General features: G+C 51.9%; 1 protein-coding gene across 1 annotated transcript in view; it reads right to left on the reverse strand.

Moving 5' to 3' along the window:
* ACOT7 (acyl-CoA thioesterase 7) overlaps window positions 1-11,310 on the reverse strand; it is a 95,030-nt gene extending 83,720 nt beyond the window's left edge. The window contains exon 1 of the mRNA XM_045063646.1: window positions 11,121-11,310. Coding sequence (XP_044919581.1) covers window positions 11,121-11,278 — 158 coding nt within the window. The 5' untranslated portion in view covers window positions 11,279-11,310. The remainder of the gene's footprint in view (window positions 1-11,120) is intronic.
* Between the last annotated feature and the right edge of the window lie 3,674 nt (window positions 11,311-14,984).

The raw sequence follows: 14,984 nt of genomic DNA on the forward strand, positions 1-14,984 counted from the left end.
GAGAAGGAAAAACAGTACTGGAAGTCTAATCATTGTTGGCTCAATGAAAAGACAGAACTCTGGTTTGGACCCAAAAACAAACTGAGCCTACCGGAAGTTCTAAAATTCCCACTACTTACCTCTGTACACGAGTTTACTGACAAAATTATAGTGTTCATGAATAATTAGCGGAGAAATTTGGTAGGGGGGAGAAATATCAACAAGGCTGCAAACAGGGCTTACTTCACACACCTGTCCGAAGTACAGTCTGCGGAAACCCCTTCACGTGTATGGGTTGTACAAACACAACAAGATGTGGTAGTCACAGTTCGTGTATTTTCTCACTGGCTTGAGCCCTTCCCTTATAGGCAGGCCCCTGCTGCTTCTGTGGTTAAACTTCTGTTCAATAGGATGCCTGGGGGGCTCAGTCCGTTAAGTGTCTGCCTTCGGCTCAGGTCATGATCCTGGAGTCCTGGGATCGAGTCCCACGTTGGGCTCTCTGCTCTACGGGGTCTGCTTCTCCCTCTACCCCTCCCCCTGCTTCTGCTCTCTCAAATAAACAAAATCTTAAAAAGAAAAATTCTGTTCAAAAGGATGCCCCCACCTGAGTAACTCCTGTCAAACGTCACAGTGATCAAGAAACCCATTTTAACGGTCAGGTGCCTCGACGAGTCTGTGCTCTTTGGCTAGTTTCAGAATACTACGCACACTCCTCAAGGTCAATCCTCAAGGTAAGTGAAACACATGAAAGGCATTATGAAGATTCAGGTGGCAAAAGCTGTAGAGACCTTCCAGACATCGTGGCCGAAAGCACGGCTCTTGGTCCTTCCGAATCTCCGACTGACCCCTTTGGAAATTGCAGCCTCGCAGCCGTGGAGCTAAGTAGCAGGACATCCGGTGCCCTGGGCCCTGCCTCCTGTCATCTGTAGTTGACAAAAGGAGATGCTTCACAATATTTTAAAGTCCTAACTGCATCTGTTAAAAATAACCAGGCTTGGGGCGCCTGGGTGGCTCAGTGGGTTAAAGCCTCTGCCTTGGACTTAGGTCGTGATCCTGGGATCCAGTCCCGCATCAGGCTCTCTGCTCAGCAGGGAGTCTGCTTCTCCCTCTCTCTGCCTGCCTCTCTGCCTACTTGTGACCTCTATCAAATAAATAAATAAAATCTTTAAAAAAAAAAAAATGGGCGCCTGGGTGGCTCAGTGGGTTGAGCCGCTGCCTTCAGCTCGGGTCATGGTCTCGGGGTCCTGGGATCGAGTCCCGCGTCGGGCTCTCTGCTCAGCGGGGAGCCTGCTTCCCTCTCTCTCTCTCTCTCTGCCTGCCTCTCCGTCTACTTGTGATTTCTCTCTGTCAAATAAATAAATAAATAAAATCTTTAAAAAAAAAAACAAAATAACCAGGCTTTGGTACAGGGCACCCGGCTGGCTCAGTCGGTGGTGTGTGTAACTCTTGATCTCGGGGTTGTGGGTTCAAGCCCCCACTGGGTGTAGAGATTGCTTTAAAAATAATATATTTTTAAGAATTTAAAATAGGGGTGCCTGGGTGGCTCAGTCATTTGAGTGTCCGCCTTCGGCTCAGGTTGAGGCCCACGGAGTCTGCTTTTCCTTCTGCCCCTCCCCCCACTCATGCTCCTCTCTTTCTCTCAAATAAATGAACAAAATCTTTTTAAAACATAAAAATAAAAAATAACCATGTTTCGTAGACCAACCTTTTCACCATTCATTCCCAGGAGACACAGACCTTGTGACCTGAGATGCCGTCTGTGGGGAGACACACCTCCACAAAGACTCATCAGCCTCACCGGAAATGCCCTTCCCAGGCATTGCTCACCAGCCCTGTGCCACCAAACTCCCACAGGACACATCCAGGTGAAGCACCTAAGCCTGACCAGCTGGTGACCAAAAGCACAGGCTTCCAGGCCGTGAAGTCGATGACCTGTGACAACACAGCTTCCCTGAGCAGTCCAAGCCAGGCCTAGAAGCCTTCTCCACGCTGTCTGCCTCTACTCTCACTTTCATGGAAAGAAAATGCCCTCATCCCCATCTCCCCAGGCTCTTGGAAAAGGGGAAAACCTTTCTTTTTTTTTTTTTTTTTATTATGGCCTTTTTCAGAACCAGCCTCATCATGATCCCGTGACAAATTAGTTTCTCACTTGCATTTTGTGAAGGATTAAAAGGTTCAGGAGTCACAAAAGTCTTTCATCTGAACTATTATTTGACTCTGAGTTCTTTTCTTTTTAATTTTATTTATTTATTTGACAGACAGAGATCACAAGTAGGCAGAGAGGCAGGCAGAGAGAGAGGAGGAAGCAGGCTCCCCACTGAGCAGAAAGCCCGATGCGATGCCGGGCTTGATCCCAGGACCCTGAGATCATGACCTGAGCTGAAGGCAGAGTCTTTAACCCACTGAGCCACGCAGGCACCCCTTGACTCTGAGTTCTTATCCAAATTCACGGTCTCTAATTTTGCAACCTTACAGGCTGTCTTATTGGATAACATTTGTTTTTGCAAACTGTTCTTTTAGATAATAATAGTGGGTTTTTTGGGTTTGGTTTTGTTTTTAAAGATTTTATTTGACAGAGAGAGACAGCGAGAGAAGGAACACAAGCCGGGTGGCAGGGGGAGAGAAGCCGGCTTCCCGCTGAGCAGGGAGCCCGATGCGAGGCTCCATCCCTGGACCCCGGGATCATGACCTGAGCCAAAGGCAGAGGCTTAACCCACTGAGCCACCCAGGGGCCCCAACAGTACTATTTTAATACACCTTTGAAATTTTACTATTTTTGCAGAAAGCTCGTGTGCTATTGTTTCATGCTGCACCGTGTCTTCCCCAATGTCCTGGGTTCCTTCAGCCTGTCCCGGTGCTGTGCACCATCCTGCGCTCCTCACCTGTCTCAGTGGAGACTTTCAGGAGGCACTTCCAGACCTCGAGTCCTGGTACAGAACCACCACACAATCTGGAATTGTTATGTTACTTCTTCTGTTGCATAAATATTTCCAGTTGTGTGGTTTGATTGTGGGTCAGACTTTCGTAAAAATGACGTACCAGGAAGGAGATGATCTCCAACACTACGGTCTTGATAAGATGTAGTAGAGATAGGAAGTGCCTGAGAATCCACACTCCTAACCTTCATTACTCAAATGTGGCCTTAAGTGGTTTCCAACTGCCATGTGCTTCCCCCTCCAATGTAGGACATGACAACCGGGAATGGTCCTTCCTGGCACTGAGAGATGAAGCCACTCAATGAGGGAGGGCACATCTGAGGGGCTCAGGAGGGTGAGCGTTTGCCTTCGGCTCAGGTCATGGTCCCAGGGTCCTGGGATGGAGCCTTGTGTCAGGCTCCCTGCTCAGCGGGGAGCTTGCTTCTCCATCTCCCTCTGTCTTTCCCCTGCTTGTGCAGTCTCTCACTCTCTGTGAAATAAATAAATAAAATCTTAAATAAGGAGGCCTGACTCTCCATCAGAGCTTGACCAAAAACAAAACAAAACAAAAGAGGGGTACTGGGTGGCTCAGTCAGTTAAGCATCTGACTTGATTTCAGCTCATTTTAAGATCTCAGGGTCCTGGGATCAAGCCCTGAATTGGGCTCTGCACTGTGCAGAGTCCCCATCTGAGGATTCTCTCCCTCTGCTCCTCCCCTGCTCAAGCATTTTCTCGCGCTCTCTCTTTTTCTAATAACTACATAAATAAATAAACCTCTTTTAAAAACAATGGGGGCACATGGGTGGCTCAGTCAGTTAGCGATCAACTCCGAATTTCAGCTCAGGTCATGATCTCAGGATTATGAGACAGACCCCTGCATCAGGCTCTGCACTGGGTGTGAAGCTCACATGAGATTCTCTCTCCCTCTCCCTCTGTCCCTGCCCCCCAAACAAAACAAAACAAAAGTGGCATGAAAATTAATAAGGTAAAACCCAAAGTCAGCAGGCTAGAAGGGGGATCATGCCATTCAATGTCAGTTCCAGGAAACACTGCCAATTACAGACTCCCAGACAAGAATCGTCAACAGGAAAGAATCATCAGCTAAAGGACCCCAACAGGAAAAGATGTACATTGAATTTTCTAAAAAAAACCAACTATTCCTGTGGCTCAGCCAATGAGAGACCATCACCACTTAGCTCTCATTCAGTACCACCCCTCCAGACTTCCGCCTTCTTCTCCATAAAATAATGTTCCTCTCCTTTGTCTGTTGGACTTGCTTATGGTCTTTCCATAGCTTGTGTGTCCCGAATTGCAATTCTGATTTTCCTGAATAAACCCAGTTTTGCTGATAAAATAACTTTCCTTTTTAAAGTTAACAGGACATGGGTGGGACTCTGAGCAACATGGCCCAGATTCTCATCTCCAGGACCTGGAAGCCTCTACCACCCATCAGGCCAGACCCGGCCTCCGGCAGGGGTGAGCAGCTCCACTGGCGGTAAGGGTCCCTGCAGGGCAGGTGTCAGGAGGGCTGGGAGGCTGCCAACTAGCGCACGGGTTCTGGCAGCGGGGTGGCTGAGGAAAGCGGACACAAGAACAGCAGTGGAAAATTCCCATCCCTACTTCAGACAGTGGCTCACCAGCTCTGGTGGAGCACTGGTGGGCCACAGATTTCTGCGCCCCAGATCTCCAAGATGCAAAACCAGTAGGTCTGGAGTAGAGACTCAAGAGGCTGTTGGTCTTTTCATTCCTTTTCTTTTTTAAAGATTTTATTTACTGGGGACCTGCGTGGCTCAGTTGGTTGAGTGTCTACCTTTGGGGTCTTAGGACTGAGTCCCACATCGGGTTCTCTGCCAGTGGGGAGCCTGCTTCTCCCTCTCCCCGTTTGTGCTCTCTCAAAAAAAAAAAAAAAAATTTTTTTTTAATTATTTTAGAGAGAGAAGGAGTGCAAGCAGGGGGAGAGGGAGAAAATCTCCAGCAGACTGCCCGCTGAGCACAGAGCCCGACTGAGGGCTCCATCCCGGGACCCTGACATTACCGCCTGAGCGGAAACCAAGAGTCGAACACTTAGCCAACTGAGTTACCCAGGTGCCCACATCTTTTTATTCTTTATTGTGGAAAACATCACTTACAAGAGCAGAGAGAAGGAAATGAACCCGAGTCCCCACTAAACAGCCCCACTGGTCAACTCTGGTTTCAGATGATCGGTTTCCTCTCTGTTCCCACCCACTCCCCAGTTCTGGAGGAGTTTAAACAAATCTCAGGGCGCCTGGGTGGCTCAGTGGGTTAAGCCGCTGCCTTCGGCTCAGGTCATGATCTCAGGGTCCTGGGATCGAGTCCCGCATCGGGCTCTCTGCTCGGCAGGGAGCCTGTTTCCTCCTCCTCTCTCTCTCTGCCTGCCTTTCTACCTACTTGTGATCTCTCTCTGTCAAATAAATAAATAAAATCTTTAAAAAAAAAAAAATAAAATAAACAAATCTCAGACATCACAGCTTAGCATTTGTAAATATCTCAGCATTCCCTCTAAACCAGAAAGACTCCTTCTAAAAATAGAACCACAGGAGTGCCTGGGTGGCTCAGTCTTAATTGTCTGCTCTTGGCTCAGGTCATGATCCCAGGGTCCTGGGATCCAGCCCCGCATCGGGCTCCCTGCTTAGCAGGAAGCCTGCTTCTCTCTCTCCCACTCCCCCTGCTTGGTTCCCTCTCTCACTGTGTCTCTTTGTCAAATTAATTAATTTTTAAAAAGTAGAACCACAAAACAATGATCTCACCTAAAATATAACATTGAATACCAAGTGTGTGTTCAGGATTCACCAGTGGCGTACTAAAAGTTTTGAGATCCACATGTGTGAACTGTCTTCACAATCACCAACAGCTGGAAAGACCCCAGGTGTTCCCAGACTGGCGGGGAAACAAAGTGCAGGTAGCACAACTGGACAGTGAGAAGAAAGAACGACACGCACTCGGCAGGTGGCGCTCACAAGCAGAGTGCCAGGTGCATAATGGCACCCATGCGAAATTCTAGAAAAGGCAGAAACCAGAGTGATAGAAAGCAGACCTGTTTACCAGGGTTTGGGGCTGGGAAGGCCGCTGGGGGTGATGGAAACGCTGTGTCACAGTGGTGGTGGTAATTCTGGGGGTGCACATCTCGAATTCTGTGAGCAGTGTGCTTAAAATAGGTATGGTTCATTGTGTACATCATACCTTATAAGGTCGTTTTTTTAAAAAGCAGAACTACAGAGACCTCACCTTAAACACACGGGAAATTCCTTAGTATCTTTTAAGTTTCAAAGGACTAGCCAAGTTCCTCCCAAGTATCTCGTTAATGTTTTAAAATCTGCATTTTGTTGATTTTTCTACTTAAGTGTAATGTGCATGCGGAATATGTGCATTTGTAAGAGGCTTCCTCAGTTATTGGGATGCAGGTGGTCCGTGGGGCGGGTGACCTTCTAATGCATCCCCCTCCCCGGGACACCTCTGGCAGGGAGACGCAGGGGGCCTGGAGGCACACAGGGCAGTCCCTCCGGGCGGGGCCCCCCTGCACGAGCCCCAGCGCAGTGAAGGTCCGTCCAAGGAGACCGGTGGAGTGGCGGGTGGAGTGGCGTCAGGGCGCCGGCAGGGGGAGCTCCCACACGCCGCGGCGCCGCGTCGCCTGCAGGGCCGCGGGGAAGGCCGCTCCGCAGGGCACCGGCTTTAGCTCTGCTGCGCCCGCCCCAGCACGAGGAAGAAAGCTTTCCCCTTCCCCTGGCAACAGCCCAGCCAGTGGGGGACTGTCACACGTCGGCCAATGAGAAGCCACTATACTCTGCACTCCCGGTTCGCTCCAATAGGCTTCTTGTTCCTAAGGGCTCGGGAACGCCCCCTCCCATATAAAAGAGCGTCCCTCTCCTTTGTTCCCAGGCTTGCCCGTGCTTTTGCCCTAAGCCTCCTTGCCCGGCAGTTCCAGAGTAACCTCCCCCTTTTTCTTTCTGGTAAAATAACTGGCAGCTTTCTTTTTAAGGTTAACAGGAGAAAGCAACTTCCGGCCCGACCGAAGCCAGGGAGCTGGTGGCCTGTGGTGCCAAATCCAGGGCGATGCCAGGTTGCCTGGCCCACTTGCAGGGGGAGGCTGGGCGGTGGCGTGAGCAACAGCCTACTCAACCAGAGGCTCCTTGGGCTGCAATGGCTGCACCTTTTTCCAGGGCCTCCCTGTCCTAGCAAGAAGGGAGTCAGCACTGTGCATTCATTGTTCTATAGAATGTTCCAGAACATTAGCTCAGGGTATGGCTTCTGTAAATCAGATTCGATGTTTTTATTAATTCCACTATAGACCCAAAGATCGAGTCCAAGGGGAAAAATGTTAACCTGTTAACACACTAGAATTCAGGTCCTTTCCACCAACATTTTGGCTCCTTGATGCCAGATCTACCAGAAGTCGTATCTCCTAGAGTCCAAGCACTACTCAAGGCATTCTCAGCACAGCTGTGAACAATGTCAGTCCCTATCCTCAAGACATTTCCGGGCAGATTTGCATCTAAGAGCATGCAAACAAAAAACCCCATTCAGACCTCACACACTTACCTACAAATAAATGACTCCTAGATCACCTGCCCTGGGCAAAGTCCGAACCAAGGTCCGCCCCTATTAGCTACGCGCACGTTTTGAGAGCCAACTGCAGTTCCCAGGGCGCTTCTGAAGCCTGAGGAAATCCTTCCTCTCCCAGGCCTGCCATAATTCCCAGTTTCTACATGCCTCTACCATACTACACTGTCCCATAATGTAGCCACCAGTCACAGGACTATGTAGATTTATATTTAAATGAATGCAATTAAAAATGCAGTCCCCCCACCCTGTGTGGCCACATTTCAGGCACTCAGAGGCCAGTGACTATGGCTACCATATTGGACAATGCAGACATAGAGGATTTCCATCAGCGTCCCACAAAGCCCTATTCTCCCACAACCTGTTATATGACATGTCCTTCAACTTTATTTCAACACACACTCGGGGGCTTCTGCTAGGGGCCCACACTGATGCCATGAATAAGCCTCACAACCAAATATAAACTTCGGCTTGGAAAGCAGGAGGGAAACCACAGCAACAGGGACACTGGCAGGGAATAATCCGCCAATAGCCTTCAGCTCCTGGTCAAGGCCCAAGGTCTGTCCTTGACCAAGACCTTAACCTCTGAGGGCCCCATTTTCCCAGTCACATGACAGAGCTGGACTGGAGGGCTTCTAAGGGCCCTTCCAGATCTGATGTTCTAGAACTCTGAGTCCCAACAAGGAAAAATGTAAATTGCTAACTAAACATTAACATTACTTAAGCCAAGGGAAATAAACCAAAATAACCAAAGGAGACACGCTCTTCTGAGAGTTTAACCGCTGCCCGGGGCACCTGCATCATAGGGCTGGGTCAGAAAGAGGAGGAGACAGCACCGCACAGTGGCCGGGACTGTCCAAAGTTCAGGTTCTCAAAGGTGAACTGTTCTCTTTGTGAGCTCACATTCCCCTTGTGAGCTCACTTTTATAACTGCCCAGGACTGCGCCAAGGATTTTAATCCCTAGAGCAGGCATTATCATCTCCTGTTCGCAAAGAAGAGAGCTGAGGCCCAGCGAGGTTAAGGAACATGCCTAAGGCCACTCACCTATAAGAGGCCGAGCTAGGATTCAAATTCAGGCCCCTCGGCCTCCTGAGCCAGTGTCCCACTTTGGGACACAAAGAGCTTCCATTTACTTACAAGGTGCCAGCCATTTCAACAGGCACTAACTAGATACACTTTCTTTTTTTTTTTTTAAGATTTTTTTAATTTATTTGACAGACAGATCACAAGTAGGCAGAGAGGCAGGCAGAGAGAGAGAGGAGGAGGAGGCAGGCTCCCTGCTGAGCAGAGAGCCCGATGTGAGGCTCGATCCCAGGACCTGGGATCATGACCTGAGCCGAAGGCAGAGGCTTTAACCACTGAGCCACCCAGGTGCCCCTAGATACACTTTCTTTAACACTCAGAACCACCCAGGAGAAAAATGGGACACTGGAAGGTCAGGCAGCTTCCAAACGGGGTGGAGGCAGCATTCACTTAAGTAATGCTAATGTTTAGTTGGCAGATTACATTTTTTCCTCATTGGGCTGCAGAGTTGGTTCTAACCATTGCCTCCCCAACCTTTAGCGCCCCATCCCTTCAAAACCGCCTTCCAAACCGAGAGCATGTGACCACTCTTAATGATCTGGTAGAGTGGGGGTTCTGGCATCCTTCCCTGCTGGACTGTGAACCCCTGAAGCTGGGGACCAAATGTTCCATGTCGGTCAGTGTCCCTCCGTGCCACTTGGCTCCCTGGAGGTGTCCAGTGAAACTCGTTAAATTCACAGGCTTGGCTGTCCCAAGCCAGGAGGCTCCTCTTTCAACGCAGGGTATCAGCTCAGATGTCCTTAAAGGGCTCCCTGCCCTGGTATGCCCACTCTCCAGTGTCCTGGAGCTTCTCTGGGCCAAACCCTTGTGACCATGGCCCTCTTCACAGCCCTGCCCCAACTCCCTTTGGCAGCTGAGCTAGGCACCTGCCACTCACCTCAGCCAAGCATTCTGCCCACCTGTCCCAAGGCCATTCCAAGAAAATGCACAATTGTAAATATGCCAGAACCAGCGCCGTACACACCCAAGGTAACAGAAAGCACACACACAGATGTGTAGCTTGAAATCGGTATCTTCTTTTATGGGGGGGAGGGATGTAGTGGAAAATCCACGGGTCTGGACACATACAACCTGGCAGTGGCTGCCCTCAGGCTCTTGTGGCTGGATGACCTTACCGAGACATTGGTAAGAGCCTCAATTTCCTACTCCAATTTCCTTCCTCTCTTCACAGTGGTGAGACCCCTGCCATCCCCCCTCCCAGGAAAGTTGGGCAAACCGAATGAATCCAGAGATACACAAGCCCTCTGTGCAAATGCTGAATGCCAAGGTCACTTGGCCAATACAAGGCAGAGCCTGATCCAGGGCCCTGACACCAGGCCCGTCCTTTACCCAACTCAGTTGCTTCTGTTATTTTTGCCCTGGAGCCTGGGAGTTGGTGTGGCCATGACCGCCACACAGCCGATACCAAAGGGAGCACAGCAAGGTTCTCCTTACAAGTCTCCTCTTCCTAGAAAACTCAAAACTGACCTTGAGGTCAGAAAAGGCTTCTGACTGGGTCAGAAGTGAGACGGAGTCGAGGCACCCTGTGCATGCAGCACTTCCAGCACACACCCAGCCACTGCCTTTTCCAGAGAGATGTCAACATCCACAGGAAACCGATCTGGCTGGGACCCAAGTTCAGTGTGATGCCCAACCTCCAAACCTCAGGAACCAGCCCCACACCAGGAAGCAGCTCGTTCCTAGCGCGCACCAGGCAGGACAGCCCCGCTGCAGGCCCGGTCCTAGCGCGGCCTTCCCACACTTCTTGCCCTTACTCAGCTCCTCCCCAAATACCAGGGCGCTCCGTTTCTGATTCTGCCCAAAGGGATGAGAGTAATCTTGAGGCTGCCCTCCGCGCTCCAGCGGGAAAGAAGCCAGCTCAGGGTCTCCGGCTTCCCGGGGGGCTGCTATCTACCTCGGGCCCGTGGAGGAAGGTAGGGGTGGTCCGCTGCGAAGAACAACCCTGCGCCCCATTGTGTGAGATGCTTCCAGGCTCCACGGAGCAGTAAACCGTCAGCAGGGAAGGGGATTTTCCGCTCTTCCACTTAACACCGGCTCTCCGCGAAACCCGAGGCATCACACTGAAGGGAATGCTCCCCTGCAGCCCCCGCCCACTCGGGTACCCACCCGGGGGCTCGCCGGGCGAGCTGGTTATCCGCGCCCCACCTCTGGGGGGATGCGGTGGGCGAGGCGCCACCGCCCGGAGAACGCCCTCGATTAGGGGGGCTCAACGGGAGCCGGGTAGGGGCTCCAGCGCGCTCCGGCACGGGCGGGGCGCGCGGCGCGGGGGATGCGCACCGACCCCGCCCGGAAGGGCGCCGCGCGGATGCTTCCCGCAAACGGCCTGCGTGGCCGCCGCGCCGCGCCGTCCCCGGGATACGCCAGGGGCCGCCGGCGCTGCGGAGTCCGAGGCGCATCCCGGCCGCGGCGGGCGGGCGGCGAGCCGGAGAAGCGGGGCCCGGCACCCGGCTGGGGCGGCGGCGGTGGGGGGAGGCCGCGGAGGGGCGCGGGCCGGGGCGGGCCGGGGCGGGCCAGCGCGCTGACTCGGCGTCCTGGCCGCCCACCGCGCCGCGCGCCCCGCTTACCGGCAGATCTGGATGGCGGACGGGGTCTCGGCGGCGGGGCCTGACATGCCGGCGGCGACCGCGAGCGGCTGAAGGAGAGCGCAGGTGTCTGGCAGGCCTGGCGCGGAATGAATGAGCCCGGGCGGCGCCATGGAGGGGGAGGGAGGAGGCGGGGCCATGGCGCCGGGGGCGGGGTCTGGGCGCCGGCGACGAATCGAACGCGGACTCCTGCGCCGGCCCCGCCCCCGGACGCCCCGCCCCCCGAGCTGCCGCCGGCTCCCCCGGCGTCCGGTTCTGGCTGCGGCGGGGCGCGGTGGGGCGCCGCTTCCAGAAGGTTCGGCGGCTGTTGGGCGGCGCCGAGGGGGGGGCGGCTGCGTGGATCAGCGTCGCCCCACGCGGCGCGTGTTCGTGCGGGGCGTTCCGGCCGTTGCGGGTCACAGCGCCCCGCGAGGCGGCCGGCGTGCGGCAGAGCGGCCTGCGGGGGTCCGCGTCCGGGTGTCGCCTTCTCGTATCAGCCATGACAGGAAACTGGAGGCGGTTTCCCGTAAAGGAGCCTTTACGGCCGAGCTGCCGTGTGCGGTGCCGCGAGGCACGTGGGTGCGCGGAGCCGCGGGCCGGGAGTCGGCCGCCGCGGAGCTGAGCTGGGCATCTGTCTACACCGCCGGCTCCAGACCGCCGCGGGGTTCCTGCAGGAGGACCCTCCTGGGGCGTGGAGCTTTGGCCTGGGGGCGTGCATGCTGCAGTAGGAACCCTAGAGATGCTGCTCTGTGACGTTGCATGCCCTATGCTCCGCCGTGGGGTCCAGGTCAAGTCGGAGTCACAAAATACGCCCAAAATCCCCCAAGAAGGGGAAGGGTGATTGCCTTGCCAGAATTACCGAGAGCTGTTTACCCAGTGTTAGATTCGCCTTTCTCCAGATTTGTTACAATGAACATAAATCGCTTTTGTAGTCAGATTTTTAGAAATCAAATGAAACCCACAGAACTCGAGCTCTTCGGTGAAATTTGAAAACCTATTTATTCCAAACTAAATAGCTCTGAAGGACTCGTGCCTGCCTCATCCTGGTCGGTCTGGCCTTCCCTGACCATGGAGGGAGCCCAGATCCCATCTGTGATCTAAGATTATTGCACTAGAGAGGGCGGGGCCCGGGGCGGGGGGGGGGGTGGTGGTGATTATTGCACTAGAAATTTTGTTTTTAACCCTAGTTAACCACCACCTCTTCCCCTGATGGGTCCCAAAGGGGATGGATTTCTTAGGATGGGAACCTAGGAGCAATAGCCAGCTTTAGTCTTAGCCAAAGCAATTTCCTTATCTGTTAATTGAGAGTAATACCTTCCTGACTTTCCGCGAGAAATGAGGTAATGAAAGTAAGGGGCCTACCTCCTTAATAATCAGGCCTTTCTTTCTCTTTTGTTCTCACCTTTCCTACTCAAATGTCGTTTCTCCAGACAGCTCCTCCCAGGCCCTCAGTGCAATAGAACAAGGATTTACAAGGGCCCTGCCCTGTGTGTACAGGTGGGAACATTCCCACCAGGTTGGATACATTTTTGTTCTTCAAAAAGCTCTATATCTGATCGCGAGACAAATGGGACACAAAAAGCCTGGTCATGACCACATGCTGAATGGAATTCCTAGACCAGGGAATGGGGCTGAATGGTACCCCCAGAGGGGGATGGGAAGATCTGGGGCAACATCTGTACCTTTGGGAAAGGGTGTGGCTCTGCTTTGGCCCAAGACAGTGTCTGTCAACCTTCTCCATGTGACAGCTCGTCCAGTAGCAGAGGGAGCCAGGGAACATAGTCTGTGTCCCGGTTCTGCAGAGCAGACTGCTCCGGGAATAACCACTTGTCAATGATTGCCAGTTGTTTATGCACTTGGCCGATGTTCAAAGTCAGGGGGTGGGGGGTGTGATGTTCAAGGTCAGGGGTGGGGGACAGTCCCTCAGCAAAAACTTCACAAACTGGCTTTACTACAGTGCCGATGGATTTCCACTGCGCCCTCACCGATCAGTCCCCACCTTGCCACTCTGAGATTTTTTTCCTTTCTCCTGAAGCTGCGGGGTCATTTCTGTCCCTTTCAGCAAAACTTCTTAGAAGAGCTGTTTATATATACATCCTCCGTCCTCTGCTCCCGGTCCCATTCTCTTTTGAACCCATCCTGAGTTTTGTCTCTACAGCTCAATTTATCAAGGTCGCTAATTCCTTCCAAGTTGTTAAATCCAGTAATCCGTTGTCAGAAGTCATTCCTCTTGAAATGCTTATTCCTTGCCTTCCAAGACGCCATTCGCTGTCATATTTCTGGCCACTTTGTTTGGCCTGCTCTGCTGGTTTTGCCCCAGCGGAGGCCCAGACCTCTCCCCTGAATTCTGGACACATGGGTCCTCTTGCCTGGGCCACACATCGCTGCATGAGCATCTCCCATTCCCCCCGAAATTGCTGCTCTAGTCTTCCATGCTAGTTTCTTCCTTCTTACTACCTAAGCTAACAGCTGAGGAGTCGCCCAGGCCTCATCCAGCCCACCAGCAAACCCTGCCAGCTCTGCATTCAAAGTAAGTCTAGAATATGCCCCATCTCGCCGTGGCATTCGAGAATCCACTGATACCTCCGTCCACGTGGCCTCATCTCTGCCCTCCGCATTGCTCGTTTAATCTCCACCTCTGTGACCCCTCAAAGGGTCCTTGACCACACCCAACCCCTTTTTCTTTACGCACCCCCAAGACCAAGCCCTCACTTCCTTGGGTCCTTACTAATATACCACCTATGAACGGGGCTTCCCCGGCCACCTGTCTAAAATTGTGGTTTTTCAGTCTCCCTATCTCTCTTCCTGACTTTTTTTCCCCTTAACTTTTTTTTTTTTTTAAGATTGTATTTATTTATTTGACACAGAGTGGTAGAAAGAAAGAGAGCACAAGCAGGGGGAGGGCCAGGGAGAGGGAGAGGGAGAAGCAGGCTCTCCGCCGAGCAGGGAGCCCAATGCAGGTCTTGATCCCAAAACCCCAGGATCCTGCCTAACTCAAAGGCAGAAGTGCTTAATCAACTGAGCCTCCCAGGTGCCCCTACCCTTAGCTCTTAATGCCACTTGACATGGATTTTACTCATCTATTTATTGTGTCTCCCTGAACCAGCATTCCTGCTCCATGAGGGCAGGATTTTTTTTTTTTTTTTTTTTTACTATTTAGTTCATTGCTGTATGCCAAGCCCTTAGAAGAGTGCCTCACCTGTAACAGGCACTCAGGAAATATTTTACCAATGATCCAATATTGGAACTATTTTACCAATGATTGGTAAAATAAAATACCAATATTTTACCAATGAGTCCTTCCTGAGCAGGACTCAGGAATTGAGTCCTGCTCAGGGAGCCTGCTTCTCCCTCTTCCACTCTCCCTGCTTGTCCTTTCTCTCTCTCTGTCAAATAAGTAAGTAAAATCTTCAAAAATAATAATATTAAAATAAAAATTAAAAGCTTGCATATATTATTTAAATGTCTGCAAATTTTTATGGAAAGATACTTATTTTTTAAGATTTTATTTATTAGAGTGTGCGCACAAGAGTGACTGAGCAGGAACAGGGACAGAGGGAGAGTGAAAAGCAGAGTCCCCACTGAATTAGTGAGCCCGAAACGGGGCTTGATCCCAGGACCCCAGGATCACGTCCTGAGCTGAAAGCAGATGGCTAACTGACTGAACCACCCAAGCACCCCCATGTAAAGACAATTAAGAAATGATTGACACTGGTAACAAAGGTGAGACCTTTGCTTTCTATATACACACATATATATATACACTTTTAAAAGATTTATTAATTTATTTGAGGGGCAGGGCAGATGGAGAGAGATAATACTGAGACAGACTCCCTGCTGAAGAGCCTGACTCGGGGTTCAACCCCA

The sequence above is a fragment of the Mustela putorius genome, unplaced genomic scaffold, assembly GCF_011764305.1.
Source record: "Mustela putorius furo isolate JIRA1106 unplaced genomic scaffold, ASM1176430v1.1 tig00003853_pilon_pilon_pilon, whole genome shotgun sequence".
NCBI classification, from domain to species: domain Eukaryota; kingdom Metazoa; phylum Chordata; class Mammalia; order Carnivora; family Mustelidae; genus Mustela; species Mustela putorius.